The sequence below is a fragment of the Pseudorca crassidens genome, chromosome 15, assembly GCF_039906515.1.
Source record: "Pseudorca crassidens isolate mPseCra1 chromosome 15, mPseCra1.hap1, whole genome shotgun sequence".
NCBI classification, from domain to species: Eukaryota; Metazoa; Chordata; class Mammalia; order Artiodactyla; family Delphinidae; genus Pseudorca; species Pseudorca crassidens.
In genome coordinates, this window is record NC_090310.1 from 15,749,815 (window position 1) to 15,767,245 (window position 17,431).

The 17,431-nt window shown below is 47.0% G+C and overlaps 1 protein-coding gene across 1 annotated transcript in view; it reads left to right on the forward strand.

Moving 5' to 3' along the window:
* The window catches only part of LOC137206532 (zinc finger protein 689), a 32,029-nt gene that overhangs the window by 4,427 nt on the left and 10,171 nt on the right, over positions 1-17,431 (forward strand). Inside the window, exons 2-4 of the mRNA XM_067705230.1 lie at positions 6,374-6,679; positions 6,882-6,995; positions 8,994-10,168. Coding sequence (XP_067561331.1) covers positions 6,374-6,679; positions 6,882-6,995; positions 8,994-10,168 — 1,595 coding nt within the window. The remainder of the gene's footprint in view (positions 1-6,373; positions 6,680-6,881; positions 6,996-8,993; positions 10,169-17,431) is intronic.

Consider the following 17,431-nt stretch of genomic DNA (forward strand, 5'->3'; position numbering starts at 1 on the left):
CTGCGCTCTAGAGCCCACGAGCCACAACTACTGAAGCCTGTGCTCCTAGAGCCCGTGTTCCACAACAAGAGAAGCCACCGCAATGAGAAGCCCACGCACCACAACGAAGAGTAGCCCCCACTCGCCGCAACAAGAGAAAACCTGTGCGCAGCAAAGAAGACCCAACGCAGCCAAAAATAAATAAATCAATAAAAAAAGAAGGCTATAAATATGGGATGACATGTCCATTTATTTGCTCAACACATTTTCAAAACTCAAACCACATGCCAGACACAAAAAATACTGTGGTGAGCAAGACAGTGAGAGTCCTTGTCCACAGACAGACAAGTAAACAGACCAGGGCCTAGTGAGATAAATGCTAAACTCGGCTTATATGCAGGTTCCCAAAAGTGCACATAAGCAGAGCTAGAGAAACCTCAGAGAAAGTGATGAATCATCTAAGAACTGAGGGAAAGGGGGTCGGTGGGGAGACTGTGCATGGGTCATCCCAACTGTGCAAAGGACCAGAGGACAAAACTCAGGAGGCTGCAAATAATTGGGTGTCAGCCTCTCAGAACTAATGCATGCCTTTTAGAATAAATATGATGGGGCTTCCTTGATGGCGCAGTGGTTAAGAATCCGCCTGCCGATGCTGGGGATACGGGTTTGAGCCCTGGTCGAGGAAGATCCCACATGCTGCAGAGCAGCTGGGCCCATTCGCCACAGCTACTGAGCCTGCGCTATAGAGCCCGTGAGCCACAACTACTGAGGCCCGTGCGCCTAGAGCCCGTGCTCCGCAGCAAGAGAAGCCACCGCCATGAGAAGCCCGTGCGCCACAACGAAGAGTAGCCCCTGCTCACCGCAACTAAAGAAAGCCCATGCGCAGCAACGAAGACCCAATTCAGCCAAAAATAAATAAAATAAATTTTTTTAAAAATACATTTTCCCAAGGTTCAGGCATCCAACCTCTTTTCCTTGGTTCCAACTGTCATTATAACCTCTAGGCCAGTGATTCCCCACTTGGGGGGGTGACTCCCCACTACCCCACCCCTCAGGGGGTGTTTGGCAATGTATAGAGACATTTTTTGGTTGTCCAGCATGGGGGTGGGGGTGGGGGGGAACGGAAGGTCCAGGGAGGGCTATGTGTGCGCTACTGACATCTAGTGGGTAGAGGCTAGGGATGCTTCCACTAAACATCCTACCAAGCACAGGACAGCGCCTCACAACAAAGAATTCTCTGACTGAAAATATTAATAGTGCTGCGATTGAGAAATCCTCCTCTAGGCCTGCACATCTAATTGGCTGCTAAACATTTTCACATGGTTGATAAGCCGAGAGCTTCTTATTTTTTTCTAGATATTTTAGTTGACTATTCAACTACACTTTACTCCTGTTGCTAGCATATGACCTAAAATCCTGTTACCCGAGTCCTTCCTTCTCATGGTTTTCCCATGCCAGTCCCGAGTCTATTGTGTACCTGTAGTTTAGGACAAATCCATGGGGGAAAAAAAACAGGCAAAGTTTCTCTCCTCAAGGAGCTTACCTTCCAAAGCGGGAGAATGGACAATTTCTAATCGACATAGATAAGGGATCCTTCCTTATCTATGGATAATGGGTGGGCCCAGGGGTATCAGCTGTCTTGCTCAAAACCAGCCAGCCCTGCTCAGTGAAAAAGTGTCCCTTGTCCTCTACCATGCTCAGAATGCCCCGTGGACATGCGTGTAAGTGAAAACAGGTTTGTAATTATCTGAGTACAGAACCTATATTTATTTTATATAGAAGCACAAACTTACAAGTACAGTTTTAATCCTGACTTTTCCAGAAAGGCCTGTATAAATGGAGGAAAGACTGTATTTTGTTTTGTTTGGAACTTTGCCAAGAATTATTTGCCATTTTGGAAAATCATTGCACAGATGGCCACACTTGAATTTGAATCAGCAGCACCACCCATCTGTGACAGCCTGAGTTTGTAGCTGCTGTGTTCATAGAAATCCTATATGTAGTGCAAGCATATTTCCATATGATTGCTTCACTAAATCCTTTGGCAAAGCCCTGCCCAAGCATTTACATATTGAGATATACATTACTTTTTTTTTTTAAAGAATAATATAATACACGAAAGTGCACAAATCTTAATGAATCTCAATGTTCTTATTCTTAAATAGAGACCACAGTCCCTACCCTCACATGGAGCGTTGATCAAGGTTAGATGATTCTAAGAAGGTTGTTGTGCACCTGGGGCAATGTAGAAATTCCACAAAGGTGCTCAGCTCCCTACTGGCTTCTCTCAGGACAGGAACCCAGTTAATTTTGCGGCCAGGACGCACTCTCCGAGGCCTTGTGGGTCAGCAGAACAGAAGGAGCTGAGGTGGAATAGCCCAGAGGACGCTGACCAATGCGGGCTCGCTACATGGTAACCTCCGGAGGCTCCTGATCCTGTTCTTGCGAACCCGGCCTCCTGTCAGGCGTTACCTAGCAACAGCGTCCTAGAGTCTGGCCCAAGAGGCCAATCAGCACGTACTTAGTTATTTCAGTGATGAGAACAGTCCAGTCACCGGGCGCTGTCAACAGCCACCTCCTCAAGCTAATCTCCGCAAGCACCAATGAGGGGTTAGGAATTTTAAGAGCTGGAGCTGAGTATTCGGAGCTGGCTCTTATTTGATAAGACCACCTAGGGGGAGGGAATGACCAGCTTCCGACTGCATCTGAATGATGGTTGTGAAGGCAGGTCGCCGCCATATTCTCTTAGGGCGTTTTCCGGTACCATTGTCCACTCTGAGTACCAGAGTGACCCATGACGTTGTGATTCCTCTGTTTGGGCCGCAGCTTGGCCCCACGCAAAGCCAAATCCGGGCTGGCTCAGACACCGGGTCTAGCAGGGCAGTGTCTCCTTGGTCCGGAAAAGAGAGTAGCTCTTGGATTGGGACATCTAGGACCTGGGGACTGGAAGAATTCAAGCGCCGCCCTAGTCCCGTTCCCCATCTGCAGCCCAGAGCCTGGATCCGAGCCGAGGAGGCTGTGAGCTGTGTAACTTTGCCGCGCGGCGGAGTATTTCTTCTTGGAGAAGTGGTGAAATCCGAGGCGCAGAAGGCCCTTTATCAAAAGTGATACTAGAACCCTATGGCCACCTGAGGGCGCTCCGTGAGGCCCTTTAGTGGTCTCCCTTTGCCCATTTTTGCTCACTCTTTATTCATCTATTCACGATGTACGTAAGCCAGTTCTTGGGCTAGAACTGCAGATGCGGACTACTCAGGGCAAAATGCCTGGAGCTGAGGGGAAAAGAGGGGATAGTGGGCTGAGGCTTGGGGAGGGACTGTCCTAGAGTGTCTCTTGAAAGCCTTTTTTCTTTTTTTTTTTAATAATTTACTATGACCATCTTGCTGTGTCTATGACTACAGCATAGTTTTTTTTAAAACGGCTTTATTGAAATGTTATTCACATACCATGTAATTCACCCATTTAAAGTGTAAAATTCAGTGTTCTTTAGTATACTTAGAGTTATGAAACCATCACCACAATCAACTAAACACATTGTCATCACTCCAGAAAGAAACTCCCCAGCCATCACTCCCCATTCTCCTCTCCTCCAGCCCCGGGCAACCACTGATCTACTTTATCTCTCTGTAGATTTGCCTTTTCTGGACATTTCATGTAAATGGAATCATAAGACATGTGGTCTTTTTTAATCCGGCTTATTTCACTTGGCATGTTTTTAAAGTTCATCCGTGTTATAACATGAATCATTATTTAGAATTTTTTAAATAGATTTTAGTTTTAGAGTAGTTTAGAGTTAACAGTAGAATTGAGCTGAATGTACAGAGTTCCCATATTCCTCTGCCCTCCCCCCAGCCTACCCCACTATCAACAACCCATACCAGAGTGGCACATTTGTTACAATCTATGAACCTACATTGACTCATCATTATCACTCAAAGTCCATAGTTTACATTAAGATTCACAAAACTCTAACAGGAAACCTGATGGCTTCTTCCAGATTAACAGGAATTACATGGGACTGAATGAACTGATAAATATGATTTATAATTTTATGACTTTTTGTCTAAAATATTACTGGCTGGCTTTTAATCTCTGTTTTCCAGAAAACCTTTCCTCTTATGCTATGACCTACAAAAAGTTGATAAAGTATACCTCTGTATTGTAAATGAAGATGAAACATTGCTCTTTTTCTCTCTGCCTGATCCCTCCAGAATTTGGCTTCTCTAGCTAGCTCCCCTCTGGACTTGATGGCTTCTTGCGACCAGGTTACAACTAGTTATACTAATCATTGAAATTTGTTCTCTTTATGTTGTTCTCAAATTGCTTATGCCTTGTGTCTCTCTCTGCTGTACTATGACCTTATTAATGTTACTAGCTATATTACTTATATCCTGTCTATTTTATAAGACTGTTACCTCTTGCATTACCTAATACCTAATGTATCATCAGGCCTCCAACAAAATTAATGATGGCTAAATGTCTTGAGGCAATTGATCATATACATAACCCTATGTAAAATAATTTTAACAGTGAGACTCTAGATATGGAGAAGCAACAAAGGAAAACATTTCCTGGATTATAGGAATAGACTAGTAAAACACACGATCCAGAGAATTTTAGGTTATTAATAGGGCCCAATCCAAAAATAATACATTGGGGGACTTCCCTGGTGGCACAGTGGTTAAGACTCCGTGTTCCCAATGCAGGGAGCCTGGGTTCAACCCCTGGTCAGGGAACTAAGGTCCCACATGCATGCCGCAACAAAGAGTTCGCATGCCACAACTAAGGAGCCGGTGAGCCGCAACTAAGGAGCACATCTGCCCCAACTGGCACAACCAAATAAAAATTTAAAAAATTAAAAAAAAACAAAACAGAAGCAGCACATTGGGTGGCTGATCAATGAAATCTTCCTCTGACCTAGGAATGAGAATTCCATGACAAATTGACCATGAAAAGCCTCCCAAACCTTGGTCGAATTTATGACCAAGAGGGGGCCCTGTGCAGGAGCTCCCTGGTGGCCTAGTGGTTAGGATTCCGGGCTTTCACTGCCATGGCTTGGGTTCGATCCTTGGTCAGGGAAATGAGATCACACAAGCCGCTGGGCGTGGCCAAAAAAAAAAAAAAAAAAAAGACGGGGCCCTGTGGAAAGGGAACCTTGCCTGCCATTTGGTAAACAACAAATGCTGCCGGCCATCAAGTTATCAGCCACTGCAGCCACCAGGCCCTCCTACTCCCTACCAAGGTGTGCCTTGAGGGAAATTCAAGATGGAAAAATACAGGAAACATTCTGTGCCCTGGATACTGGTTCGATAGTTAAGTTGCATATCTAAAGAACAATTTCAACAAGCCCAGACTCTTGCATCTTCCCATATATAGAAAAGCCCTAAAATCACTAACTTGAAATGTCTGTTTTTTTGTGATTAGCAATAATGTTTTGATGTTCAAATATATATATATATTTTTTTTCCAGCAAAAACTGCTATATATCCTGGCTCCTCCCTTACCTCTTTGGAGCAGTTCCTCAGAGCTGAGAGGATAGTCCTCAGTAAGCTCCTGGAATAAAACTCAACTCGGAACTTTTAGGTTGTACGTTTTCTTCACTTGGACAAAATCTTTGTTCTTCTCCTTACTAGCAAGTACCCTCTGAGATTTTCCTCATCAGTAGAACCAGGATGATAATCATCATTTCACACATGGTAGCAAAAAATAAATACGTTGAACGTGTAATATGTTGGGCATGGTACCTGCGCACAGGAAACGCTAACGTTAATTCCCTTCCCCAAAGGGCAAGGAGGGAGTTACCCACTATCGCAAGAGAAGGCTCCTCTGAGAAAGCCAGGAAAGGAGACCCAGGGATATTCCAGCCCCGGGTTGGCCAGAGTGGCTCCGTCGCTCAAATCCTTCCCTCCCTCGGCTAGGCTGCGCCTCCAAGAAACAGAAGACCATTACTGATCGCAGGCGGGGTCGCCCCTTCCCGCCTCCAGACTCCCGGGCAGTCACCCGACATCGAGGGTCCAACTTTCTGCCCTTACGCTTCCGTTGGCTTCGTTCAAACAGGCCGCTTTTGGCAATACCCAATCAGAATACTCGATCTTAGGCCACCGCCCAATGACCGCGTGGAATAGAGGGGAAAAGGGCGTGAAGCCCAATCGCAGCGCCATCACACTTGAGGGCAAAGAGGTTAGGGAGCCGGCATGGCGCTCCGGTCAATAAAATCGATAGCTGGAAGCTGCCTGTGTTTCAGGCAAAGGCGGTGCAGTAGCGGGGCCGCCATTTTCCCTGAAGGCATCTTCCGGTGCCTTTCACCCAAGTTCGGGCAGGAGTTTCCTGAATAACAGCGAAAGGTTTCCGTTAGCCCCGCCGGCGGCCGATTCCTGTTCCCTCCTGGTCTCCCCAGGCACGCTCCGCCCGGATCCGGCTTGGGCTCCCAAGTCCCGGCGCCCGCCAGCGCCCAGCGGCCAAGGCCGGGACAGCCGTGGCGCCGGCTTGTCGGGTCCAATGGCGCGGCCTTCGGCTCCGCTCCCCGCGCGGGGACCAGGAGAGGCCGGACCCGGCCGGAGAAGGGGAAGGAGGCCGAGGGCTGTGAAGTTCGGGGACGTGGCCGTGTACTTCTCCCCGGAGGAGTGGGAGTGTCTGTGGCCCGCCCAGAGGGCCCTGTACCGGGACGTGATGCAGGAGACCTACGGCCACCTGGGCGCGCTCGGTAAGGCCCGCCCCAATCCGCTTCCGCGGGACCTGAAGGGATGGAGGAACTGGGGGTGGGAGTCCAGAGTGTCCATGGTCCTGGCCTAAGAAGAGGTTGTGTCGGGCGGGAGGACAGGGGCTTGGCAGGAGATGCCACCGCGTAGATAAGTCTACCCAGCGTTATGTACGAGCTGGGCCTCTGACTGATTCTTCTTCCCCAGGGTGCGCAGGTCCCAAACCAACCCTCATCTCCTGGTTGGAACGAAATACCGATGATTGGGAACCGGCTGCTCTGGATCCACAGGAGTGCCCAAGGAGGGTAACAGTCCAAAGAAGTAAGTGAAAAATGCCTCGGAGGGCTTGCAGCCTCTAATGACTCAGTCCAGAGTTTCCGTGGCTAGGGGTACCTATGACCCACGCTCCATTTACCGTGTTCGTTTTTACAACTTCAGGGTTCCTGTCTCTTTCATGGTGTCGAGTCCTTCTACCAAAGATTCACTTGTCAGTTTGTAAACTGACTACCTGCAGTTGTCTGTTGTGTAAATGGATCAGTGAGCTTTTCAAAAGAGCTACAACCCTCCTTCCTTCTTCCCAGGACTCTGTCTCCAGCATGCTTTGAATTGGGCTCTGACTGAGAGAGCCTATACCTCTGACTTTTCCAGGTTTTGGTTGAAGGGATCTTATGGGGAACAGTGGCCTGGGGTGCAGGGGCCTCTGTTTGCCCTTCTGGCAGAATGACCCCGATCAGTGCAGGAATCTGCACGTCTCCTCAGGATCAAGCAAGGCTCTGATTAAGGCCATTCAGGTAGAAGGGTCCACCTACAGGGGCAGATGGAACTGTCTGGGCTGGAGTTTCAGTGCCAGATTCTCTAAGAGCAGGGCTATCTTTCTAAGATTCAGATCGGACATGATATTTCCGTGCTTAAAACCTTTCAGCTTGGCTTCCCTGGTGGCACAGTGGTTGAGAGTCCGCCTGCCAATGCAGGGGACACGGGTTCGTGCCCTGGTCCGGGAAGATCCCACATGCCGCGGAGCGGCTAGGCCCGTGAGCCATGGCCGCTGAGCCTGCGCGTCTGGAGCCTGTGCTCTGCAACGGGAGAGGCCAGAACAGTGAGAGGCCCGCGTACCAGAAAAAAAAAAAAAAAAAAAAAAAACCTTTCAGTTTTTGCCAAGGCAGGTTGTCAAATGGCTGTCAGTTATATCTAAGACACTTGGGGAACTTGGTGAAAATACAGATTCCTGGACCCCATCCCAGAACGACTCATTTACTCTTATGGATATCTATGAACATATACATATTTTAATAGCCTCAGTTGATTTGGATGTACGTTTAGGTTTGGTTCTCACAGTGTGGTCGTCAGACCAGCAGCAGCAGCAGCAGCATCAGTCGGGAATGTATTAGAAAATGCAAATTCCTGGACCCCATCCTAGACATGTTGAATCTAAAACTGGGGGTAGGGCCCAGCAATCTGTTTCATTAAACCCTCCAAATGATTTGCATCACAATAAAATTTGAGAAGCATTGGCTCAAAGAGCCTTATGACCTAGTCAATGCCAAATCATACCTCATTTGTTTCCACTTCCTGTCTTATACTTACCTCTTCAAAAACTGAAAAAAAATTTTATTTTTTTATTTTATTCATTTGTTTATTTTTGGCCACGTTATGCGGCATGCGGGATCTTAGTTCCTGGACCAGGGATCGAACCCATACCCCCTGCAGTGGAAGCGCTGACCTCCAGGGAAGTCCCCAAAACTTTTTTTTTTAATTAATTAATTTATTTATTTATTTCTGGCTGAGTTGGGTCTTTTGCTGCACGCAGGCTTTCTCTGGTTGTGGCGAGCGGGGCTACTCTTCCTTGCAGTGCATGGGCTTCTCATTGCAGTGGCTTCTCTTGTTGCAGAGCTGGGGCTCTAGACGTGCGGGCTTCAGTAGTTGAGGCTCATGGGCTCTAGAACGCAGGCTCAGTAGTTGTGGCGCACGGGCTTAGTTGCTCCGCAGCATGTGGGGTCTTCCCGGTGCAGGACTCGAATCCGTGTCCCCTGCATTGGCAGGAGGATTCTTAACCACTGCGCCACGAGGGAAGCCCCCAAAACCTTTTTAAAGTCAGCTTAATCTCCTCCAAGAAACCTTCCCTGATTTCTCCAAGCTGGATTAGGGGCTCCTGTAATACCCTCCATATTTCCATAGCCGTATGTCACACTTGGTTGGTTGTCTTTGTCACTAACATTCCTTGAAGACAGGCCGAGTCTGTTTTATAACCTGTAACACTATAATAGGAGAGAGTAGGAGCCCAGTGTTTGTTAAATTAATTTCTCCTTTGTGTTCCTGTAGAAACCAGAACCAGAAAGAAGAATGAAGAGAAGGAAGTATTCCCGCCTAAGGAGGCACCCCGAAAGGGGAAGCGAGGCCGCCGGCCCAGCAAACCCCGCCTGATCCCCAGGCAAACATCCGGAGGTCCCATCTGCCCTGACTGTGGTTGTACCTTTCCCGATCACCCGGCCCTGCAGAGCCACAAGTGTGCCCAGAATCTGAAAAAGCCTTACCCTTGCCCAGACTGTGGGCGCCGCTTTTCCTACCCGTCCCTGCTGGTCAGTCACCGGCGGGCACACTCTGGGGAGTGTCCCTACGTTTGTGACCAGTGTGGCAAGCGGTTCTCCCAGCGCAAGAACCTCTCCCAGCACCAGGTTATCCACACAGGCGAGAAGCCCTACCACTGTCCTGACTGTGGCCGCTGTTTCCGGAGGAGCAGGTCCTTGGCCAATCACCGGACCACACACACGGGTGAAAAACCCCACCAGTGCCCCAGCTGCGGGCGTCGCTTCGCCTACCCCTCCCTGCTCGCCATCCACCAGCGCACACACACCGGAGAGAAGCCCTACACCTGCCTGGAATGCAGCCGGCGCTTCCGCCAGCGCACCGCCCTGGTCATCCACCAGCGCATCCACACGGGCGAGAAGCCCTACCCGTGCCCGGACTGTGAGCGGCGCTTCTCCTCCTCCTCTCGTCTGGTCAGTCACCGGCGGGTGCACTCCGGAGAGCGTCCCTACGCCTGCGAGCACTGCGAGGCCCGCTTCTCCCAGCGCAGCACGCTGCTCCAGCACCAGCTCTTGCACACGGGAGAGAAGCCCTATCCCTGCCCGGACTGCGGACGTGCCTTCCGGCGGAGCGGTTCCCTCGCCATACACCGCAGCACGCACACCGAGGAGAAACTGCACGCGTGTGACGACTGTGGCCGCCGCTTCGCCTACCCCTCACTGCTGGCCAGTCACCGGCGCGTCCACTCAGGCGAGCGGCCCTATGCCTGCGACCTGTGCTCCAAGCGGTTCGCCCAGTGGAGCCACCTGGCTCAGCACCAGCTCCTGCACACCGGGGAGAAGCCCTTCCCCTGCCTCGAGTGTGGCCGTTGCTTCCGCCAGAGGTGGTCTCTGGCCGTCCACAAGTGTAGCCCTGGGGTCCAGAACTGTAGCCCTAGATCTGCTATAGGGGTGCCTAGCCAGAAAGGCAACGCCCTTTAGAATGGGAAGGACTGTGCAAGTTCATTTCTTTTTGCGGAGGGGCCCAGAAAAGGGAAGGAGCCCCCAGTTATACAGGGCAGAGTCAGAACTAAAACCCAGGTCTCTTGCTACACAGAGCTGAACTTTATTCTACCACGCTGGCTGCCTTAATACATGTGTCTAGAACAGACAGTCCCAGTAGGACAAGTGACATTATTTGGTTAAAGTTTTCCAAGCCTACCCTATCCTAAAAGAGTTTCTGTGTGTGGATATTGGGCTAAAAGTTCTCCCCATCTAATTTACGGGCTTTGTGTTTTCTAGTTTGTGCACGCAGGGATTACCTGTCCCCTTGCATGCAGTCAGGAGGATCCCATTTATGGGGAGCAAGACCTTCTCCTCCTCTGCCTCTTCCTCCATGCCAGGTTTAAACAAACCTGGTTTAGCCCCCTTTTGATGATATTCCTGCCAAGTGGTCTTCTACCCTTTAAAACCTCCCTTGACAGGGAGTTCACTACCTCACAAGGCAGGTCATTTCACTGTGGGACAGCTCTGACAATTAGAAGGCCCTTAAGAACAACATTTTCCTTCCCTGGAAGCCTTGCCCAGAATATGTTTAAAACTTGATCTACATGGCAGCCCTTCAGAAAATTTAACCACAGATACTCTGCCCCCATGTTTTCAGGTTAATTAGCATTAATTTGGTCAGTCATTCCTTAAAGATAGGTATTCAAGTCCCACACATGATCTCTCCCCAAACAGGTGCTGGTTTTTCAATGTCCTTTTTAAAGGATCATACAAAGTAAGCCAGCATCACAGTATACACTGTACCTCCTTGGTCTGTACTTGTTTTAACAGCTCTAGATTGCATTGGATTTGGGGGTGGTAGCAGTGTACCAGGAATTTATTGGGTTTCAGACACCTAAATACCTAAGCTTTTTCTTTTGTTCTAAAACCACATGCTGTGAAGTAAGTCGTCTGCATCCTGTGTTTGGAAAGTTGGTTCAAGATGGGTCTGGGACGTAAGTGCAGTGAGCTTTGGGAGAAAAGGAAAAGGAAAAACAGGGGAGCTGTGGTCTAGGCAGCAAGAAGTAGAACCAGGACCAGCTTGTTGTACTTTATCTGGTGGATTTGGATTAGTTCCAGGCAGCCAGTAGCTGGAAAATTCTTGAGAACTGGGTCTCACTCCTCCCCGAGTCTCATCAGAATCAGGACACTAGCACAAAACCTTCCAATGAGTCCTCTGTGAACATTTTTCATGAAATGAAGTGAGGCCATTCAAGGAGGTTAAAGAGTTAGGTAACTGAATACAAAGCAGGAAGAGTCTGTAGTCATCAAGTTGTGTTCATGCCCTGCCTCCCTAATAAAAGCTCCAGACAGCAGCAGCAGCAGCAGCAATGTGTTTTAATTTTGACATGCCTCCGTGGCACCCATTCCTAAGTAGGTGTGCAGTAAAGCTTTACTGAATTAAGTAAACAAGGCCTACCACTTTGCCTTGGGTAGCTGTACCAAACTGAATTTCTAAACATGACATATCGCATATTCCAATAGCTGGTGTGGGTCATCCTCCTACCCCTGTTGCTTCTTCCCTCAGTCCGCCTGGTATCAGCCCCAGGGGGGTGTAGCTGGGGCACAGGGTATTTGTAATTACCTGTTCTGGTATTTAGCAAGTTGCGTTGTAACTGTTTGTTTCTCCTTGGATTGATGGGCTACCCCAAAAGCAGGGGTCATACCAGATTGGGTTTCATTAAAATGTCTGATGAATGATTATGTTCTGTGTGGAATTACTGTTTATAAAATGTAAATCTAGTTCCTTGACTAAGTAGACATATTTACAGTTCTGATGGAAACCTGCCCTTTCCTAGCAGAAACCTATTAGGATTCTGCCTAGCCTCCTGTTTCAGAACTGCCTCTTTTCCCTACCTCTATCACCAGGCTGACCCAACTACTTCCTTACCTAGGAATTTTAGAAATTTCTTTGGGCCTGGATTGTAACTCATGAACTTGGGAGCCGTTGGTAGGCAAGTCCCAGTATGTGGTCTGTGGAGGGCCAAGATGACAGACAAGTTCTTAGGTTTCCTAATGCACTTCAGTCCCAGGATCCCTTTGACAATTAACTGTAGTCAGTGGGAGATCCCAGTATTCTTCCAAGTAATTCTCCCTTCTGCTTCAGGTAGTTTAAGTTGAGTTTCTGTTACTTGCAACCAAAAGAATTAATCCACAGCCCCAATATGGGTATATCTCCCATCTGTCCTCATGCCTATATGTGAGCTATGAAGAAAAAAAATTCACAGTGCTGCTGAGAGGGGCCAGCCTTTCCACTCCATCCTCAGCTAAACCTTCAACGTTGTTTATGTCTTTTATAGCCCCGAACCAGTGACTGCCTTCCCCTTCACCAAGAAAACACAGGATGTCAAACAGGAACTCCCTTAACATTCCATTCCCTGCTGTGACTCCATATTTACCAGTGTGACCACTCGTACTTGCTTCCCCACCTCATGGGAAGTCCCTCATACGCAGAGCTTGTCTGTATAGGTGTGCCTGGATTTCATCTCCTTATGCCCTCTCAGGGACTTTGCTCCGTCTATTATTCTCTCTTAGTTTTATGGTTTCAGAGTCCCTCTCTTGCCTGGAATATATACATGCCAACCTATAAACATGGTAAAATCTGTCTTTGAAAACAAAGAAATTTCCCTTTGGCTTCCGTCCCCATCTCCTATTTTCAGCTAAGTTTTTTAAAACAACAGTAGCCTACATTCACTACATCCACTCTGTTTATTCTTTGGCCTACTGCAAAAGTATTCTAGCTATTTTGTTGAGCCTTTATGATGTGCCGTGTACTGTGGCATTAAGCATTTTATATACATGCCAATCTATAGTTGGTACGAGAACCCCATAAAGTCAGTGTTAGGAGATGCTCCTCCATGGGTCTCTCATGTTGCTACGCATCTTGCTGAGTATGCCAAAAAACACAAGGCTCTACCCGCAGCAAATTCTCAGACTTGAGCCAATTCCAGACCTAGAGCCCCTTGAATAAGGGAAGGCTGGGTCCCCTTGATGAAGGACCATGTTACATTGGCAAAACACTGTAAAACTTCTTCCTACCCTTTTCCAAATGTACCTAGAGCCATCTACCAGGGTGGCTGGGCATGGGAGAAGGGAAGTAACTAGAGTTTTCAGGGATTCTAATTCTTCGAGATCCAAATGAGAGAAATGTATTAAATAAGACAAAATGTTCTTCCAGAAATAAACCCTTGTATTTATGATCAACTGATTTGCAGCAAAGGTGCCAGACACTGCAAGGAAAGAAAGTCTTTTCAACAGGTGGTGCTGGGACATGAAAAAGAATGAAGTTGAGGGACTTCCCTGGTGGTCCAGTCTGAACCTGCCTTAAGAATCTGCCTTCCAATGCAGGGGGCGTGGGTTCGATCCCTGCTTGGGGAACTAAGATCTCACATGCCGCGCGGCCAAAAAAACAAGTAAAAAAAGTAAAATAACTCAGGAAGGACATAAGAAACTGGTAACAGAAATTGCCTCTAGGGAGGGGAAAGGGACTAGAGGAGAGACTTTTTGTAAAAAATTGAAGCATAATACAAAAATAAGTTCACATATCACAAGTGCATGGCTCAATTTTCACAAACTGAACACATCTGAGTAACCAGCACCTAGAACAGGAATCAGAATCTCATCAGCACCCTAGAAACAAAAAAGGTAACCCTCTATCCCGATTCTTAACAGCTTGCATTAGTTTTGCCTGTTTTTATACTTTATATGAATAGAATCATGTATACTATTTTGTCTGGCATCTTTTGCTCAATATTTGCCTATAAGATTCATCCATATTATGCATGTGGTTGGAGATGATTCATTCTCATTCCTGAATGGTATTCCATGTAGTGAATATCCCACTTTGTTTATTCATTCTACTGTTGTGGATAGTTTCCAGTTTTGAGCTATTGCAACTTATGTTGCTGTGAGCACATGTCTTTCAGTAAACATATGTATTCATTTCTGTTGGGTATACACCTAGGAATGAAATTACTAGGTCATAGGGTATGGCATATTTTCAGCTTTAGTATATACTGCCAGCTTTCCAGAGTGACTGTACCAAATGACACTCCACCAGTAGTATGAGAGTTCAACACTTGTGAAACTTACTTTTGACTATACGTTCTTTTGCATTTGGTTATTTTATGAAATAAAATGCAGGGACTTCCCTGGTGGCGCAGTGGTTAAGAATCCACCTGCCAATGCAGGGGACATGGGTTCGAGCCCTGGTCCAGGAAGATCCCACATGCCGTGGAGCAACTAAGCCTGTGCACCACAACTACTGAGCTTACGCTCTAGAGCCTGTGAGCCACAACTACTGAGCCCGCATGCCACAACTACTGAAGCCTGCGCTCCTAGAGCCCGTGCTCCGCGACAAGAGAAGCCACCGCAATGAGAAGCCCATGCACCACAAGGAAGAGTAGCCCCTGCTCGCCACAACTAGAGAAAGGCCGCGTGCAGCAGCGAAGACCCAACACAGCCAAAAAATAAATTAAATAAATAAATTTTTAAAAATTCATGTGAATTTGCATTTTCTTTCTTTTTAAAAAAATTTTATTTATTTTATTTATTTTTTGGCTGCTTGTGGGACCCTACAATGCAAATGTTAGTCTGCGTGATGTCCTCTCAGTGGCCCCTTAAACTATCTTCATTTTTGTTTTCTTTTCTTTTCTTTCATAATTGAGATTTTATTAGTTGTTTCGAGGATCAGTACACAGGCATTTCAATTTGTACACAATTCATTTTTTAAAATAAATTTATTTATTTTTGGCTGTGTTGGGTCTTCGTTGCTGTGCGCGGGCTTTCTCTAGTTGCGGCAAACGGGGGCTACTCTTTGTTGCAGTGCACGGGCTTCTCACTGTGGAGGCTTCTCTCATTGTGGAGCACGGGCTCCAGGCACACAGGCTTCAGTAGTTGCGGCACGTGGGCTCAGTAGTTGTGGCTCATGGGCTCTAGAGCACAGGCTCAGTAGTTGTGGTGCACGGGCTTAGTTGCTCCACGGCATGTGGGATCTTCCCGGCCCACGGATCGAACCCGTGTCCCCTGCACTGGCAGGCGGATTCTCAACCACTGCGCCACCAGGGAAGCTCTGTACACAATTCTTAACATACATACCAAAAACCTAAAAAATTATGTAGTTGTGATTCTTTTTTTTTTTTTTTTTTGGCTGCACTGCGCAGCTTGTGGGATCTTAGTTCCCCAGCCAGGGATCGAACCTGTGCCCCCTACAGTGGAAAGACAGAGTCCTAACCGACTGGACAGCCAGGAAATTCCCATGATTCTTTTCTTTTCTTTTTTTAAATTTATTAATTAATTTACTTAGGCTGTGCCAGGGCTTAGTTGAGGCATGTGGACTCTTAGTTGTGGCATGAGGACTTCTTAGTTGCAGCATGTATGCAGGATCTAGTTCCCCCACCAGGAATCGAACCCAGGCCCCCTGCATTGGGAGCGCAGTCTTACCCACTGGAACACCAGGGAAGTCCCCCATGATTCTTTTCTGAACAGTTATTCCAGTGCCTTTCCAGCTTAAAATTTGGAGGCAAATTCCCTTAACAGGATATCAAGTACCCATATCTTCAAATGTTGATATGCTGTTACATCCTAAGTCCCACTAAATTCACAATTTAATATCGTATACACTACATACTCAAGTTTTCAATCATTCATAGCACATCAGCAAAGTTATTAGGAAAACTGGACTACCAGGACCAACGATGTTACAGAGTGCACAAAATTCTGACCAGGAGAGCCAAGATCAAGGAGTGGTTTGCTTTAGGAAACAATTCTACCAAAAACAACAAGGGAAGAGAAGTAATTTAAAGTGTTCAAGGGACCTCTCTGGTGGTCCAGTGGTAAATAATCCGCCTTCTAACGCAGGGGATGCGGGTTCGATCCCTGGTCGGGGAACTAAGATCCCATGTGCCATGGGGCAAATAAGCCCGCATGCCACAACTACTGAGCTCTTGCGCCTCAACTAGAGAGCTTGCGTGCCGCAAACTACAGGGCCCACGTGCCCTGGAGCCCATCCTCCACAACTAGAGAGAGAAAACCCACATGCCACAACTAGAGAGAAGCCCAAGTAGACCGCACGCTGTAATGAGAAAGATCCTGCATGCCTCAACGAAGATCCTGTGTGCCACAACTAAGACCCAACGCAGCCAATAAAAAAAAAAAGGAAAATAAATAAAATAAATATATAAAAAGTGTTCAAGACATTAAATGTACAATTGACTCCAATTGCCATTTAGTATGCTTTGTATTATAGGATAGAAAAGCTACCCCATCTATGGAATGTTAAGCTGACACCCAAGACAATCAGAACCTCCCATATTCAATATCCCACTACTTTCTGATTGTACCAAAAAATAAACAACCAGCAAATGACTTCACCTCTTAAAAAAAAGCATTTACAGCAGCAACATGGATGGACCTACAGACTGTCATACTGAGTGAAGTAAATCAGACAGAGAAACACAAATATCATATGATAGCGCTTATATATGGAATCTAAAAAAATGGTACAAATGAACTTATTTACAAAACAGAAATAGAGTCACAGATGTAGAAAACAAACTTATGGTTACCAGGGGGATTGGGGGGGAGGGATAAATTGGGAGATTGGGATGGACATATACATACTATTATATATAAAATAGGTAACTAATAAGGACCTACTGTATAGCACAGGGAACTCTACTCAATACTCTGTAATGGCCTATATGGGAAAAGGATCTAAAAGAGAGTAAATAGGGACTTCCCTGGTGTGCCAGCCAGACTGCCAAGAGCCTTCTCGAAGCTGGGCTGTCTGGCTGCTGCCACTCTCCCCCACACTGGAGCTGCTGGGACCCGCGGTGGGGACCCTATTCTTGTTTTTTGGGGATTCCTTTTTTTTTTTTTAATATTTATTTATTTATTTGGCTGCTCCGGGTCTTAGTTGCAGCATGCAGGATCTAGCTCCCTGACCAGGGATTGAACCTGGGCCCCCTACATTGGGAGCACAGAGTCTTAACCAGCGAAGTCCCCCTTTTTGGGCAACTTCTGATTGGGCAACTTCTGATTGGGCAACTTCCATTTGTCTTCCAGATCACTGGTCTGTTTTGGTTTTTTTGCATTCTCTGATTTCCTGCTGCTTTCCACGAGTGTATTTTTCATTTCAGTTAATAAATTCAAAAGTTTTAAATCTTCGTTTTTCAGATCTTCTAGCCCTTTGATGATTTCCTCACAGATTAC